Source organism: Ranitomeya variabilis, chromosome 4 (genome assembly GCF_051348905.1).
Source record: "Ranitomeya variabilis isolate aRanVar5 chromosome 4, aRanVar5.hap1, whole genome shotgun sequence".
In the NCBI taxonomy this organism is placed as follows: Eukaryota; Metazoa; Chordata; class Amphibia; order Anura; family Dendrobatidae; genus Ranitomeya; species Ranitomeya variabilis.
In genome coordinates this window covers 386102660-386120240 of record NC_135235.1, presented here as the reverse complement: position 1 = coordinate 386120240, position 17581 = coordinate 386102660, and the positions used below count along the sequence as shown (strand labels likewise).

The following is a 17581-nucleotide window of genomic DNA, read 5'->3' as shown; positions in this document are numbered from 1 at the left end:
GCCTGGAATCTAGGAGGATCCCTTTGACAGGTAATCTGTACATGCAACACTTTCTGACTCCAGGCCAGAAAGAGAGCTCTAAGCCTGTTTTCAGGGGAGCTTCCCTAGATAGATATACATTCTGGTCTGGAGGAGGAGTTAGTCTGTAGCAGACAAGGAACAGAGAAGGAGCACAGGAGAAGTCAGGAGCTAGATGAGAGCTGCGAGTGGGCTCCCTCTAAGCTGAAGAGCAGAAACCGGGCACCAGGAGCCCGAGTGTTGTGATTCGGTTCGTGGGCTCCCCCGGTGGTCTCTTGTGGTACTGGTGTCCTGCAGGCTTTGCCTTCTCAGTTCACCTGTTCCTATCAGGATGTGGGAGTATCCTATTTAACCTTGCTCCTCAGTCATTCTAATGCTGGCCATCAATGTATCCAGAGTGATTCTGTTGCATGTTCCTGCTCCCAGTTTTCTGCTCAGCTAAGTTGGACACTTTAGTCCTTAAGTCTATTTTTGTATGTTTTGTCCAGTTTGCACTTATGTGAATCTCTGCAGCTGGAAGCTCTTGTTGGGCTGAAATTACCACTCCAGTGGCATGAGTTGTCACATGAGTTAAGGTAATTTCAGGATGGTGTTTTGAAGGGTTTTGCAGCTGACCGCGAAGTCCTCTGTTGTATCTTTCTGCTATTTAGTTAGCGGGCCTCTCTGTGCTAAATCTGCTTTCATACTACGTGTGTCTTTTCATCTGCTCTCACCGTTATTATATGTGGGGGGCTGCTATCTCCTGTGGGGACATTCTCTGGAGGCAAGCCAGGACTGTGTTTTCTTCTACCAGGGGTAGTTAGTTCTCCGGCTGGCGCGCGGCATCTAGAGACAACGCAGGAATGCCCCCTGGCTACTTCTAGTGTGGTGTGTAGGTTTAGCATCGCGGTCAGCTCTAGTTTCCATCACCCGAGAGCTTGTCCGTTTATTCTATGCTTCTGATGTTTCCTTGCCATTGGAAACCATAACAGTATGGCCAGCCCAAATGTTTCATCTATAGGCTGAAGCAGGAGAGAAAAGGAACTGTGTGAAACCTTTTTTTTTTTTTTTTTCCTTCCTCTGAAGTTGCACTCCAGCTCTAATTGCAGTCTCCTGTTTTCCTCTCCTCTTAACCCCTGAATGGCTCAGACTTTATCTGTTGAAATATGGATCCCCAGAGTCTGGCTACCAATTTGAATAATCTTGCCTCTAAAGTTCAGAATATGCAAGATTTTTTGTTACATGCTCCTCGGTCTGAACCTAAAATTCCTATACCGGAGTTTTTTTCTGGAGATCGATCTTGTTTTCTAAATTTTAAATACAATTGTAAATTGTTTCTTTCGCTGAGATCTCATTCTGCTGGAGATCCTGCCCAGCAAGTAAAAATTGTTATTTCTTTACTGCGGGGTGACCCCCAAAATTGGGCATTTTCATTGGCACCAGGGGATCCTGCGTTGCTCAATGTGGATGCGTTTTTTCTGGCTTTGGGGTTGCTTTATGAGGAACCAAATTTGGAGATTCAGGCTGAGAAAGCCCTAATAGCCCTCTCTCAGGGGCAAGATGAAGCCGAAATATATTGCCAAAAATTTCGAAAATGGTCTGTGCTTACTCAGTGGAATGAGTGCGCTCTGGCGGCAATTTTCAGAGAAGGTCTCTCTGATGCTGTAAAAGACGTCATGGTGGGGTTTCCTGCGCCTACTGGTCTGAATGAGTCCATGACAATGGCAATTCAGATTGATCGGCGTTTACGGGAACGCAAACCTGTGCACCAGTTGGCGGTGTCTTCTGAAGAGGCACCACAGAGTATGCAATGTGATAGCTTTCTGTCCAGAAGCGAACGACAGATTTATAGGCGCAAAAATCATTTGTGCTTCTATTGTGGAAATTCTACTCATGTTATATCAGCATGCTCTAAACGAACAAAGAAAGTTGATAAATCCTCTGCTATTGGCACTTTGCAGTCCAAGTTTATTTTGTCTGTAACTCTAATTTGTTCGTTATCTTCTATTGTTGCGGATGCGTATGTGGATTCTGGCGCCGCTTTGAGTCTTATGGATTGGTCCTTTGCCAGGCATTGTGGGTTTGATCTAGAGCCTCTGGAAGTTCCTATACCTTTAAAGGGTATTGATTCTACACCATTGGCTAGTAATAAACCACAATACTGGACACAAGTGACTATGCGTATGACTCCAGACCATCAAGAGGTGATTCGCTTCCTTGTACTGTATAATCTACATGATGTGTTGGTGCTGGGATTGCCATGGTTGCAGACTCATAACCCAGTCCTTGACTGGAAAACAATGTCTGTACTAAGCTGGGGATGTCAGGGAAATCATGGGGACACATCTTTGGTCTCCATTGCTTCATCTATTCCCTCTGAAATTCCTGAGTTTTTGTCTGATTATCGTGAGGTTTTTGAGGAATCTACTCTTAATTCTCTTCCTACTCACAGAGATTGCGATTGCGCCATAGATTTGATCCCTGGCAGTAAATTTCCTAAGGGTCGTCTATTCAATCTGTCTGTACCTGAACATGCTGCCATGCGAGAGTATATTAGGGAGTCCTTGGAAAAGGGACATATTCGTCCTTCTTCGTCTCCTCTTGGAGCGGGATTCTTTTTCGTAGCTAAAAGCGATGGTTCTTTGAGACCTTGTATTGATTATAGACTCTTGAATAAGATCACAGTCAAGTATCAGTATCCTTTGCCATTGCTGACAGATTTATTTGCTCGCATTGAGGGGGCGAAGTGGTTCTCTAAGATTGATCTTCGCGGTGCGTATAATTTGGTGCGAATTAAGCAGGGGGATGAGTGGAAAACCGCATTTAATACGCCCGAGGGCCATTTTGAGTATTTGGTGATGCCTTTTGGTCTGTCAAATGCCCCTTCGGTCTTTCAGTCTTTTATGCACAATATTTTCCGTGAATATCTGGATAAATTTATGATTGTGTATTTGGACGATATCTTGATTTTTTCGGATGACTGGGAATCTCATGTTCAACAAGTTAGGAGGGTTTTTCAGGTTTTGCGGACCAATTCTCTGTTTGTTAAAGGTTCAAAGTGTGTTTTTGGGGTTCAGAAGATTTCTTTTTTGGGGTACATTTTTTCCCCCTCTTCTATTGAGATGGATCCTGTGAAGATTCGGGCTATTTGTGACTGGACGCAACCGACTTCTCTTAAGGGCCTTCAGAAATTTTTGGGCTTTGCTAACTTTTATCGTCGATTCATAACTGGTTTTTCTAGCGTTGTCAGGCCTTTGACTGATTTGACTAAAAAGGGGTGCTGATGTTGCAGATTGGTCTCCTGCTGCTGTGGAGGCCTTTCGGGAGCTTAAGCACCGTTTTTCTTCTGCTCCGGTGTTGTGCCAGCCTGATGTTTCTCTTCCTTTTCAGGTGGAAGTTGATGCTTCCGAGATCGGAGCGGGGGCGGTTTTGTCGCAGAAAAGTTCAGATTGTTCAGTGATGAGACCTTGTGCGTTCTTTTCTCGAAAATTTTCGCCCGCCGAGCGAAATTATGACGTCGGTAATCGGGAGCTTTTGGCGATGAAGTGGGCATTCGAGGAGTGGCGTCATTGGCTTGAGGGTGCTAAACATCAGGTGGTGGTCTTGACTGATCACAAAAATTTGATTCATCTTGAGTCGGCCAGACGTCTGAATCCTAGACAGGCGCGCTGGTCGTTGTTTTTCTCCCGGTTTAATTTTGTGGTTTCGTATCTGCCAGGTACTAAGAATGTGAAGGCGGATGCCCTTTCTAGGAGTTTTGAACCTGATTCCCCTGGTGATTCTAAACCTACGGGTATACTTAAGGATGGGGTGATATTGTCTGCTGTCTTCCCAGACCTGCGACGTGCTTTACAAGAGTTTCAGGCGGATCGGCCTGATCGTTGTCCGCCTGGTAGATTGTTTGTGCCGGATGAGTGGACCAATAGTCATCTCGGAGGTTCATTCTTCTGCGTTGGCAGGTCATCCGGGAATTTTTGGTACCAGAGATTTGGTGGCTAGGTCCTTCTGGTGGCCTTCCCTGTCTCGGGACGTGCGTACTTTGGTGCAGTCTTGCGATGTTTGTGCTCGGGCCAAGCCTTGTTGTTCTCGGGCTAGTGGGTTGTTGTTGCCCTTGCCTGTTCCTAAGAGGCCTTGGACACACATCTCTATGGATTTTATTTCTGATCTCCCTGTTTCTCAGAAGATGTCCGTCATTTGGGTGGTGTGTGACCGCTTTTCTAAGATGGTTCATTTGGTGCCCTTGCCCAAGCTGCCTTCCTCATCTGAGTTGGTGCCCCTGTTTTTTCAGAATGTGGTTCGGCTGCATGGTATTCCGGAGAATATCGTTTCCGACAGGGGATCCCAGTTTGTGTCCAGATTTTGGCGGGCGTTTTGTGCCAGGATGGGCATTGATTTGTCTTTTTCGTCTGCATTTCATCCCCAGACAAATGGCCAGACGGAACGTACTAATCAGACCTTGGAGACTTATTTGAGGTGTTTCGTGTCTGCTGATCAGGATGACTGGGTCTCCTTTTTGCCGTTGGCTGAGTTTGCCCTTAATAATCGGGCCAGTTCTGCCACTTTGGTCTCCCCTTTCTTTTGCAATTCAGGGTTCCATCCTCGTTTTTCATCTGGTCAGGTGGAGTCTTCGGATTGTCCTGGAGTGGATACCATGGTGGATAGGTTGCATCGTATTTGGGGGCAGGTGGTGGACAATTTGGAGTTGTCCCAGGAGAAGACTCAACGTTTTGCTAATCGCCATCGTCGTGTTGGTCCTCGTCTTCGTGTTGGGGACTTGGTGTGGTTGTCCTCCCGTTTTGTCCCTATGAGGGTCTCTTCTCCTAAGTTTAAGCCTCGGTTCATCGGTCCTTATAAGATTTTGGAAATTCTTAACCCTGTGTCTTTTCGTTTGGACCTCCCAGCATCCTTTGCTATCCATAATGTCTTCCATCGGTCATTATTGCGGAGGTATGAGGTACCACTTGTGCCTTCTGTTGAGCCTCCTGCTCCTGTGTTGGTTGAGGGTGAATTGGAGTACGTGGTGGAGAAAATCTTGGACTCCCGTGTTTCCAGACGGAGACTTCAATATCTGGTGAAATGGAAGGGCTACGGTCAAGAGGATAATTCTTGGGTTACAGCTTCTGATGTTCATGCTTCTGATTTGGTCCGTGCCTTTCATAGGGCTCATCCAGATCGCCCTGGTGGTTCTTGTGAGGGTTCGGTGCCCCCTCCTTAAGGGGGGGGGTACTGTTGTGATTCGGTTCGTTGGCTCCCCCGGTGGTCTCTTGTGGTACTGGTGTCCTGCAGGCTTTGCCTTCTCAGTTCACCTGTTCCTATCAGGATGTGGGAGTATCCTATTTAACCTTGCTCCTCAGTCATTCTAATGCTGGCCATCAATGTATCCAGAGTGATTCTGTTGCATGTTCCTGCTCCCAGTTTTCTGCTCAGCTAAGTTGGACACTTTAGTCCTTAAGTCTATTTTTGTATGTTTTGTCCAGTTTGCACTTATGTGAATCTCTGCAGCTGGAAGCTCTTGTTGGGCTGAAATTACCACTCCAGTGGCATGAGTTGTCACATGAGTTAAGGTAATTTCAGGATGGTGTTTTGAAGGGTTTTGCAGCTGACCGCGAAGTCCTCTGTTGTATCTTTCTGCTATTTAGTTAGCGGGCCTCTCTGTGCTAAATCTGCTTTCATACTACGTGTGTCTTTTCATCTGCTCTCACCGTTATTATATGTGGGGGGCTGCTATCTCCTGTGGGGACATTCTCTGGAGGCAAGCCAGGACTGTGTTTTCTTCTACCAGGGGTAGTTAGTTCTCCGGCTGGCGCGCGGCATCTAGAGACAACGCAGGAATGCCCCCTGGCTACTTCTAGTGTGGTGTGTAGGTTTAGCATCGCGGTCAGCTCTAGTTTCCATCACCCGAGAGCTTGTCCGTTTATTCTATGCTTCTGATGTTTCCTTGCCATTGGAAACCATAACACCCGAGGCGTGTGGAACTACATGTCCCACGGCTTAAACGGAGAGCAGGAAATTGAAAGTGACTTGCCTACATTATACCCTGAGATACAGCAACATCCAGAGTCCGGAGTTACCGTGGATAGAGACCCCAATGAAAAGGCTCGCGTTGCCTACCATGCAGTAACTGTCCCTGGACAGGGAGTAAGAGAGGACCTTGACAGAAGCCACAAGCAGCAAGGGACTATTATCTAGCGCATAATGGAAGGCTCCCAATCTGACCTGGCAAAGGGAATCCCACCCGTTTTCAGGCTGCCTGGACCCCATCGACACTTATTGCTGGTACCCTGGACTGAGGCTGTCTACCATCAGTAAACCAGGTAGAGACTGCAACCCTGTGTCCTCTCTTTATTTTCCAGCACCACACCATCCTTGTCAAACACACCGGGAGCCCTGGGGACCCAGCTTCACCTGTGCCATAACATCACCCCTGAGGACCCCTTTAAGCAGCGTCGGTCACCCCTTACTGAGTACCACAGGTTGCGTCAAACTTTTATTATTTCACAAACCCCTTTAAAGACTGTCCCTTTTTCTTGGGCGCCCAGAGCCACAGAACGGGTCACTGCCGCCATGACACATCCCTTTAAGTACCGAACCTGGTACCGAGTACCCCACGGCCCTTCCAGAAGCACGCAGGGAACCCCCTCCCTGCGCGATGCTTCTCTATGCCTCTGCCAGCACCGAAACAGTTCGATCTTGTTTGATCGTAGTGTTCCAGGGGTGAAACTGCCGGGACCGCTCCTGGTACTTAGTGCCGGGTGTCAGCTGTAAGAATCAGCTGACACTCGGCTGCGATCAGCCACGCTCCCCCCCGGGAGCGCGGCTGATCGCATTGGACGCACTATTCCGTCCATGGGGATTAAGTCCCAGGTCACATGGATGGAATAGGACGTCTGATGGCAGAAAGGAGTTAAATATTGGGGTCAGTGGTCCACACTGCAGATGCACACAGAGTGGGGAGTTTTTGTATGTTGGGAATAGATGGAGACAGCGCTGGGAATGTGAGAAGTCAAATGTACTTTTGTTGCAATCTGTGCAGACGAGTCCAGGTTGGAGAAGTTCTAATGTCAATCAGTGCCAGATAGAAAAGACAGGAAAAGTGAACCACCCGAATCAGAAAGAATGTCATGTGTAAGTTACTATTTCTAACTGTACTGTAATCTCTTGTTCTGCGGAACTGGTATCTACCAATATACGGCTACTGTAAGGTTGTAATATTGCTCTTTCTAGTAGCATTTTTTTAATTTAGTAGCAGCTTAATATAATTCAGTCATTATAGTAAAAGGTGTACGGTGGTATAATTGGTCTTTGCATAGAGTGTAGTTTCATGTAGAGGTAATGGTGATATTATAATATTATGTATTCGCTGTGGTGATAGTAGTAGGCACTGTGTAGCCGTATTGTATATATGTTTGTAAATAAGCTCAGTTATGGCACCATATCTAAGCAGTAAGCTTGGTTCTGGTACTGTATCAATGTAGTAGTCTAGATTATGGTACCGTATGTATGCTGTGTGCTCGGTTTTGCTCCTGTTTCTATGTAGCAGGCTTGGTTCCATGTAGTAGACTTATTAAGCTTGGTTCTGCTACCTTATCTTTAGGTAGTAAGTTTGTTTCTGCTACCTTATCTCTGTAGTAACATAGTAACATAGTTATTAAGGTGGAAGGAAGACTTTAAGTCCATCTAGTTCAACCCATAGCCTAACCTAACATGCCCTAACATGTTGATCCAGAGGAAGGAAAAAAAAACCCATGTGGCAAAGAGTAAGCTCCACACTGGGGAAAAAAATTCCTTCCCGACTCCACATACGACAATCAGACTAGTTCCCTGGATCAACACCCTAACAAGGAATCTAGTATATATACCCTGTAACATTATACTTTTCAAGAAAGGCATCCAGTCCCCTCTTAAATTTAAGTAATGAATCACTCATTATAACATCATACGGCAGAGAGTTCCAGTCTCACTGCTCTTACAGTAAAGAATCCGCGTCTGTTATTATGCTTAAATCTTCTTTCCTCCAGACGTAGAGGATGCCCCCTTGTCCCTGTCTCAGGTCTATGATTAAAAAGATCATCAGAAAGGTCTTTGTACTGTCCCCTCATATATTTATACATTAAAATAAGATCACCCCTTAGCCTTCGTTTTTCCAAACTAAATAGCCCCAAGTGTAATAACCTATCTTGGTATTGCAGTAAGCTCGGTTCTGCTCCCTTATCTCTGTAGTAAGCTCGGTTCTGCTCCCATATCTCTGTAGCAAGCTTTGTTCTGCTCACATATCTCTGTAGCAAGCTTGGTTCTGCTCCCTTATCTCTGTAGTAAGCTCGGTTCTTCTTCCTCTTTTCTTTAGTAAGCTCGGTCCTGCTCCCATATCTCTGTAGTAAGCTCAGTTCTGCTCCCATATCTCTGTAGTAAGCTCGGTTCTGCTCCCTTATCTCTGTAGTAAGTTCAGTTCTGCTCCCATATCTCTGTAGTAAGCTCGGTTCTGCTCCCTTATCTCTGTAATAAGCTCAGTTCAGCTCCCATATCTCTGTAGTAAGGTCGGTTCTGCTCTCATGTCTCTGTAGTAAGCTCGGTTCAGCTCCCATATCTCCGTAGTAAGGTCGGTTCTGCTCTCATGTCTCTGTAGTAAGCTTGGTTCAGCTCCATTATCTCTGTAGCAAGCGCCGTTCTGCTCCCATATCTCTCTAGTAAGCTCTGTTCTGCTCCCATATCTCTGTAGTAAGCTCGGTTCTGCTCATATATCTCTGTAGTAAGCTTGGTTCTGCTAACTTATCTCTGTAGTAAGCTCGGTTCAGCTTCCATATCTTTGTAGTAAGGTAGGTTCTGCTCCCATATTTCTGGAGTAAGCTCTGTTCTGCTCCCATATTTCTGTAGTAAGCTCGGTTCTGCTCCCATACTGCTGTAGTAAGCTCCGTTCTGCTCCCATATTTCTTGAATAAGGTCAGTTCTGCTCCCATATCTCTGTAGTAAGCTTGGTTCTGCGCTTATATCTCTGTAGTAAGCTCGGTTCTGCTCCAATATCTCTGCAGTAAGCTCTTTTCTGCTCTTATATCTCTGTAGTAAGCTTGGTTCTGCTCCATTATCTCTGTAGTAAGCTCAGTTCTGCTCCCACTTCTCTGTATTAAGGTTGGTTCTGCTCCAACATCTCTGCAGTAAACTCTTTTCTGCTCTTATATCTCTGTAGTAAGCTCGGTTCTGCTCCATTATCTCTGTAGGAAGCTCGGTTGTGCGCCCATATCTCAGTAGTAAGCTCGGTTCTGCTCCAATATCTCTGCAGTAAGCTCGTTTCTGCTCTTATATCTCTGTAGCAAGCTCGGTTCTGCTCCATTATCTTTGTAGTAAGCTCGGTTCTGCTCCCATTTCTCTGTAATAAGGTTGGTTGTGCTCCCATATCTCTGTAGTAAGCTCGGTTCTGCTCACATATCTCTGTAGCAAGCTCTGTTCTGCTCACATCGCTCTGTAGTAAGCTTGGTTCTGCTTCCTCTTCTCTTTAGTAAGCTCGGTCCTGCTCCGCTATCTCTAACAAGAACCAATAAAAAAGCAGTCATACGTCCAATTGTATGCAAATCACATAAAGAACTTTATTGAAAATAGAAGGTGAAAAACGGCAAAGAGAGGATCCCCCATGATATCATCAGCACAAAAAAACAGGGCATAAGTGGGTACACATCCTAATATCCATTATTCATGATGTTCACAGTATTAGCTTATCATGTATATAAGTAGTGCAGCCAAATAGTTAACATATATTGCAGACAGAGGAGTGTCGGAGGTACTCACATATACATATAGGGTACATACCCGTAAGTTAGACGTGTGGGTAGATGTGCACCCAGTTCCTGCCCACCCTTTATCTCTGTACTATACTCGGTTCTGCTCCCATATCTCTGTAGTAAGCGCCGTTCTGCTCCCTTATCTCTGTAGTAAGGTCGGTTCTGCTCCCATATTTCTGTAGTAAGCTCTGCTCTGCTCCCATATCTCTGTACTAAGCTCGGTTCTGCTCCATTATCTCTTTAGTAAGATCAGTTCTGCTCCCATATCTCTGTAGTAAGCTCGGTCCTGCTCCCATTTCTCTGCAGTAAAGTTGGTTCTGCTCCCATATCTCTGTAGTAAGCTCTTTTCTGCTCATATATCTCTGTAGTAAGCTTGGTTCTGCTCCCTTATCTCTGTAGTAAGCTCGGTTCTCCTTCCTCTTCTCTTCAGTAACCTTGGTCCTGCTCCGATATCTCTGTAGTACACGCGGTTCTGCTCCCATATCTCTGTAGTAAGCGCCGTTCTGTTTCCATATCTCTGTAGTAAGGTCGGTTCTACTTCCATATCTCTGTAGTAAGCTCAGTTCTGCTCCCATATCTCTGTAGTAAGCTCTGTTCTGCTCCCATATCTCTGTACTAAGCTCGGTTCTGCTCCCTTATCTCTGTACTAAGCTCGATTCTGCTAACTTATCTCTGTAGTAAACTCGGTTCAGCTTCCATATCTCTGTAGTAAGGTGGGTTCTGCTACCATATCTCTGGAGTAAGCTCTGTTCTGCTCCCATTTCTTTGTAGTAAGGTCGGTTCTGCTCCAATATCTCTGTAGTAAGCTCTTTTCTGCTCTTATATCTCTGTAGTAAGCTCGGTTCTGCTCCATTATCTCTGTAGTAAGCTCGGTCCTGCTCCCATTTCTCTGTAGTAAGGTGGTTCTGCTCCCATATCTCTGTAACAAGCTCGGTTCACCTCCGATATCTCTAGTAAGCACGGTTCTGCTCCCATTTCTCTGTAGTAAACTCTGTTCTGCTCCCATATGTCTGTTGTAAGCTCGGTTCTGCTCATATGTCTCTGTAGTAAGCTTGGTTCTGCTCATATATTTCTGTAGTAAGCTTGGTTCTGCTCCCTTATCTCTGTAGTAAGTTCGGTTCTGCTAACTTATCTCTGTAGTAAACTCGGTTCAGCTTCCATATCTCTGTAGTAAGGTAGGTTCTGCTCCCATATCTCTGGAGTAAGCTCTGTTCTGCTCCCTTATTTCTGTAGTAAGCTCGGTTCTGCTCCCATACTGCTGTAGTAAGCTCCGTTCTGCTCCCATATTTCTGGAGTAAGGTCGGTTCTGCTCACATATCTCTGTAGTAAGCTCGGTTCTGCGCCCATATCTCTGTAGTAAGCTCGGTTCTGCTCCAATATCTCTGCAGTAAGCTCTTTTCTGCTCTTATATCTCTGTAGTAAGCTCGGTTCTGCCCCATTATCTCTGTAGTAAGCTCGGTTCTGCTCCCATTTCTCTGTTGTAAGGTTGGTTCTGCTCCAATATCTCTGTAGTAAGCTCTTTTCTGCTGTTATATCTCTGTAGTAAGCTCGGTCCTGCACCAATTTCTCTGTAGTAAGGTTGGTTGTGCTCCCATATCTCTGTAGTAAGCTCGGTTCTGCTCACATATCTCTGTAGTAAGCTCGGTTCTGCTGCCATATCTCTGTAGTTAGCTCGGTTCTGCTCCCATATCTCTGTAGCAAGTGCCGTTCTGCTCCCATATCTCTCTAGTAAGCTCGGTTCTGTGCCCATTTCACTCTAGTTAACTCGGTTCTGCTCCCATATCTCTGTAGTAAGCTTGGTTCGGCTCCCATAGCTCTGTAGTAAGCTCGGTTCTGCTCCCATATCTTTGTAGTAAGCTCGGTTTTGCTCCCATATCTCTGTAGTAAACTCGGTTCTGCTCCCATATCTCTGTAGTAAACTCGGTTCTGCTCCCATATCTCTGTTGTAAGCTTGGTTCTGCTCCTATATCGCTGTAGTAAGCTCGGTTCTGCTCCTATATCCCTGTAGTAATGTCGGTTCTGCTCCCATATCTCTGTAGTAAGCTCGGTTCTGCTCTCATACCACTGTAGTAAGCTCGGTTCTGCTACCATACCGGTGTAGTAAGCTTGGTTCTGCTCCCATATCTCTGTAGTAAGCTTGGATCTGCTCCCTTATCTCTGTAGTAAGCACTATTCTGCTCCCGTATCTCTGTAGTAAGCTTGGTTTTGCTCCCACATTGCAATAGTAAGCTTGGTTCTGGTCCCGTACCGCTATAGTAAGCTCGTTTCTGCTCCCATATCTCTGTATTAAGCTTGGTTCTGCTCCTTTAACTCTGTAGTAAGCTCGGTTCTGCTCCCATACCGCTATAGTAAGCTCTGTTCTGCTCCCATATCTCTGTAGTAAGATTGGTTCTGCTCCCACATCTATATACCAGCCTGTTTGTAAACCCTGCTACCTCTGCTGCTTTAGTGCAATGGCCAGAGATAAACAGGCAAAATTAGGGCCACGGCCTTGTGAATGCCCCCCCAGGCTGAAAAGTGCCAGCCTGCCCGTTTAGAACCCTAGCAACGCCCCCTGGTTATGATGCTATGGCTTGCACAGTTTCCAGCTCCATGCCTGTGGCACATTTTATTTATAGTCTGAGGCCCCTCATATGGATTCTGTAAACCCCATTTCCTTGCTGTTGTGGCATGCTGGGACTTGTAGTTCCACAATAGAAGCGCTTATATGAATCAATGGCTGCCCCTCCTCCAGTCCTGAACACAACTCGTGACTTCAGACCTTTCCAAACCACAAAACTTCCTCATTCCGTCCCGGCCTGGCTGTAGCTCTGCCCACCTGCTCCGTGCAATGAACTTATGGCGCCCTTTCCCCGCCTCTTCTCCTCCCACGGGGCAGGAACACTGAGTGGAGGAAGTTGTGCTGTTTAATGCAAACCCCTCAGCTGTAGGAAACGATCCGTGATACTAATCTCGTCCCGTTCTCCTGGTGTCGGTGCTTCTCCCACAGGTGCCTGACCCATATAACTATAGGCGGCAACAGCTGTCCACATCAGTGTGCGCTCGGCCCATAAGCCGCCATCTAATGCCTTCATCCATTCATGGCTCTTACAGGCGCCGAGATGGGCTCCATGTTCCGCGGGGAGGAGATGTGCCTGGCCCAGCTGTTCCTGCAGTCCGGCTGCGAATACCAGAGTGTCAGTGAGCTGGGCGAGCTGGGGCTGGTGGAGTTCCGGGACGTAAGTATATAGTGGGGGCTCTCCGGTGCTCTGCCTCCGGCCGGTCTCTGCTCCCCCCCTCCCGGCCGGTCTCTGCGCCCCCTCCCGGGCGGTCTCTGCTCCCAAACCCCCCCCCCTCCCGGGCGGTCTCTGCGCCCCCTCCCGGGCGGTCTCTGCGCCCCCTCCCGGGCGGTCTCTGCGCCCCCTCCCGGGCGGTCTCTGCGCCCCCTCCCGGGCGGTCTCTGCGCCCCCTCCCGTGCGGTCTCTGCGCCCCCTCCCGAGCGGTCTCTGCGCCTCCTCCCGGCCGGTCTCTGCTCCCAAACCCCCCCCTCCCGGGCGGTCTCTGCGCCCCCTCCCGGGCGGTCTCTGCGCCCCCTCCCGTGCGGTCTCTGCGCCCCCTCCCGAGCGGTCTCTGCGCCTCCTCCCGGCCGGTCTCTGCTCCCAAACCCCCCCCTCCCGGGCGGTCTCTGCGCCCCCTCCCGAGCGGTCTCTGCGCCCCCTCCCGAGCGGTCTCTGCGCCCCCTCCCCTCCCGGTCTCTGCGCCCCCTCCCCGAGCGGTCTCTGCGCCCCCTCCCCGAGCGGTCTCTGCGCCCCCTCCCGGGCGGTCTCTGCGCCCCCTCCCGGGCGGTCTCTGCGCCCCCTCCCGGGCGGTCTCTGCGCCCCCTCCCGGGCGGTCTCTGCGCCCCCTCCCGAGCGGTCTCTGCGCCTCCTCCCGGCCGGTCTCTGCTCCCAAACCCCCCCCCCTCCCGGGCGGTCTCTGCGCCCCCTCCCGAGCGGTCTCTGCGCCCCCTCCCGAGCGGTCTCTGCGCCCCCTCCCGAGCGGTCTCTGCGCCCCCTCCCGAGCGGTCTCTGCGCCCCCTCCCCTCCCGGTCTCTGCGCCCCCTCCCCTCCCGGTCTCTGCGCCCCCTCCCCTCCCGGTCTCTGCGCCCCCTCCCCTCCCGGTCTCTGCGCCCCCCTCCCCGGGCGGTCTCTGCGCCCCCTCCCCTCCCGGGCGGTCTCTGCGCCCCCTCCCCTCCCGGGCGGTCTCTGCGCCCCCTCCCGGGCGGTCTCTGCGCCCCCTCCCGGGCGGTCTCTGCGCCCCCTCCCGGGCGGTCTCTGCGCCCCCCTGGTCTGTCTGTCTCTAAACCGTGTACACGTGACCTAGGTGGCAGAGAGTATTCTACCAGGTGACTGCCGATTCCTGAAGTATTGCGGTTCGGTGCCATAATTCTGTTGCCTTTCTGCCTTCAGCTCAATCAGAACGTTAACGCCTTCCAGCGTCGCTATGTGTCGGAGATCCGGCGTTGTGATGATATGGAGACAACGTTTGGTGAGCTGCTGCTGCCGCTGTCCCGTGGTTCCATATACCGTATGTTTCCGACACGACGGCTCACAGTTGTGCTCCTCCTCTCAGGGTACCTGGAACAGGAACTGCGCAAGGCTGGCATGAAGGTGCCGGACTCCTCCGAATCGCCACCCGCCCCTTCACCTAAAGATGCCCTGAGGATACAAGAGGAATCGGAGCAGCTGGCTAACGAGCTAAAAGAGGTCTCCAGCAATAGACAAACCCTGCGAGAACGTCTGCGGGAGCTGCGGGAGTACGCCAACATACTGCGGGAAAGTCAGCGCTTCACTGGCCCCCTGGTGAGTAGCACAAGCGTCTAGGTGTCCGCCACTCCCTGCCCAGCTTCTGTGATCACTGTGTATTCAGCTGAGCATTGGACCGACCTCCATCTTGGCGCTCTCTTTCATACACAGGATCACTCCGGTGTCCTCTAATCCAAAGCTGCTGCCTGACACGGTGGCTTGGCTCGCAGGGAACTGGAATCTCCCGACCATCAGTTGGCTGGTTCGGCCGACATTAGATTACTGTGCCTAGTCAACATCCACCTTTTCGGGATGGAGCTCTCCAATACTATGTATTTTATACACGTTTTCCTTTATGTAAAGCGGAAGCGTACAAACCCTACGGGCTGCAATGCAATGTCAGAAGCATTACATCCGAAATAGCTAGTACGTGCCAATTCCTGTTATTTTACCCTTGCGCCTATTCCGTAGCACTTCACAATCCAGATATGTTGGCGCTCATCTATAAATAATCGGGAGGATAGAGGTCCTCTTCTCTCCCATCCGTAAGCCCAGAAAGGAAGAGGCCATGGATTCAGCTTTCTCCATTGTAGTTTGTGAGACGCTGCCAGTCAGTGTTTCAGGGCACCTAAGGCCGCAGGTTGTGCACCCCTGACTTAAGGACACGCTGTTATTTATTTTTTCTTTTTGCATAACTCGTTAGTACATATGGTCTATTCTTTTTGTCTTACATAGTTTCATGAATTTTAAGGTTCAATGTAGACATTAGTCCATAGAGTTCAACCTATAACATACTGATCCAGAGGATGGCAGATACAAATGGCTCCATATTAGGGGAAAAGTCCACATACAGCAGTCAGACTAGTTCCCTGGATCAGTGTCCCATCACAGAGTCTAGTACCCGTAGCCTTTACTCAGTGGCGTAACTACAAAGTTATGGGCCCCGGTGCGAACTTCCAAATGGGCCCCGCCCCCCCCACCTTCTCCTAGATACGCCTTGGACTGTCGCAGGAATCTCCTGCACTGCAACATGGTGTTGGGTGCCAGCACAGCCCGCACAGTGATATATCCAGCACAGTGGTATATACAGCACAGCCCGCACAGTGGTATATCCAGCAGAGCCCTCACAGTGGTATATCCAGCACAGCCCGCACAGTGGTATATCCAGCACAGCCCGCACAGTGGTATATCCAGCACAGCCCGCACAGTGGTATATCCAGCACAGCCCGCACAGTGGTATATCCAGCACAGCCCGCACAGTGGTATATCCAGCACAGCCCGCACAGTGGTATATCCAGCACAGCCCGCACAGTGGTATATCCAGCACAGCCCGCACAGTGGTATATCCAGCACAGCCCGCACAGTGGTATATCCAGCACAGCCCGCACAGTGGTATATCCAGCACAGCCCGCACAGTGGTATATCCAGCACAGCCCGCACAGTGGTATATCCAGCACAGCCCGCACAGTGGTATATCCAGCACAGCCCGCACAGTGGTATATCCAGCACAGCCCGCACAGTGGTATATCCAGCACAGCCCGCACAGTGGTATATCCAGCACAGCCCGCACAGTGGTATATCCAGCACAGCCCGCACAGTGGTATATCCAGCACAGCCCGCACAGTGGTATATCCAGCACAGCCCGCACAGTGGTATATCCAGCACAGCCCGCACAGTGGTATATCCAGCACAGCCCGCACAGTGGTATATCCAGCACAGCCCGCACAGTGGTATATCCAGCACAGCCCGCACAGTGGTATATCCAGCACAGCCCGCACAGTGGTATATCCAGCACAGCCCGCACAGTGGTATATCCAGCACAGCCCGCACAGTGGTATATCCAGCACAGCCCGCACAGTGGTATATCCAGCACAGCCCGCACAGTGGTATATCCAGCACAGCCCGCACAGTGGTATATCCAGCACAGCCCGCACAGTGGTATATCCAGCACAGCCCGCACAGTGGTATATCCAGCACAGCCCGCACAGTGGTATATCGAGCACAGCCCGCACAGTGGTATATCCAGCACAGCCCGCACAGTGGTATATCGAGCACAGTGATATATAGAGCAGAGCCCGCACAGGGATATATAGAGCAGAGCCCGCACAGGGGTATATAGAGCAGAGCCCGCACAGGGGTATATAGAGCAGAGCCCGCACAGGGGTATATAGAGCAGAGCCCGCACAGGGGTATATAGAGCAGAGCCCGCACAGGGGTATATAGAGCAGAGCCCGCACAGGGGTATATAGAGCAGAGCCCGCACAGGGGTATATAGAGCAGAGCCCGCACAGGGGTATATAGAGCAGAGCCCGCACAGGGGTATATAGAGCAGAGCCCGCACAGGAGTATATAGAGCAGAGCCCGCACAGGGGTATATAGAGCAGAGCCCGCACAGGGGTATATAGAGCAGAGCCCGCACAGGGGTATATAGAGCAGAGCCCGCACAGGGGTATATAGAGCAGAGCCCGCACAGGGGTATATAGAGCAGAGCCCGCACAGGGGTATATAGAGCAGAGCCCGCACAGGGGTATATAGAGCAGAGCCCGCACAGGGGTATATAGAGCAGAGCCCGCACAGGGGTATATAGAGCAGAGCCCGCACAGGGGTATATAGAGCAGAGCCCGCACAGGGGTATATAGAGCAGAGCCCGCACAGGGGTATATAGAGCAGAGCCCGCACAGGGGTATATAGAGCAGAGCCCGCACAGGGGTATATAGAGCAGAGCCCGCACAGGGGTATATAGAGCAGAGCCCGCACATCTCATCTCCCCCCCCCCCCCCGATAATGGCCCCACAGTCCAGTTAAAAAGAAAAAAAAAAAAAAACTCCTCACCTTTCCTTTTGCCCGCGCTGCTCCCGGCGGCTGCAAACTGCCCAGGACACTGCAGGTGCGTGATGATATGACGTCATCGCGCACCCGCAGTGTACTGTCAGGCAGAGCGGGGAATGATGGGAGAGGGGGCGTTAGCAGACGCTCTCTCCTCCATCATTGCATTGAACTATACCGGTGTCATAGACGCCGGTATAGTTAAATGCGGCGGCACTGGCGGGG

The 17581-nt window shown here is 49.9% G+C and overlaps 1 protein-coding gene across 2 annotated transcripts in view; it reads left to right on the top strand.

Moving 5' to 3' along the window:
• The first annotated feature begins 7003 nt into the window (after nucleotides 1-7003).
• Nucleotides 7004-17581, top strand: part of TCIRG1 (T cell immune regulator 1, ATPase H+ transporting V0 subunit a3) — a 55968-nt gene continuing 45390 nt past the window's right edge. The window contains exons 1-4 of one of the 2 annotated variants that reach the window (XM_077250847.1): nucleotides 7004-7122; nucleotides 12861-12985; nucleotides 14195-14273; nucleotides 14358-14587. In XM_077250847.1, the coding sequence (XP_077106962.1) occupies nucleotides 7119-7122; nucleotides 12861-12985; nucleotides 14195-14273; nucleotides 14358-14587 (438 nt within the window). In that variant the 5' untranslated portion in view covers nucleotides 7004-7118. Of the gene's footprint in view, nucleotides 7123-12502; nucleotides 12757-12860; nucleotides 12986-14194; nucleotides 14274-14357; nucleotides 14588-17581 lie in introns of those variants that run through there. The other variant, XM_077250848.1, reaches the window with a different exon arrangement.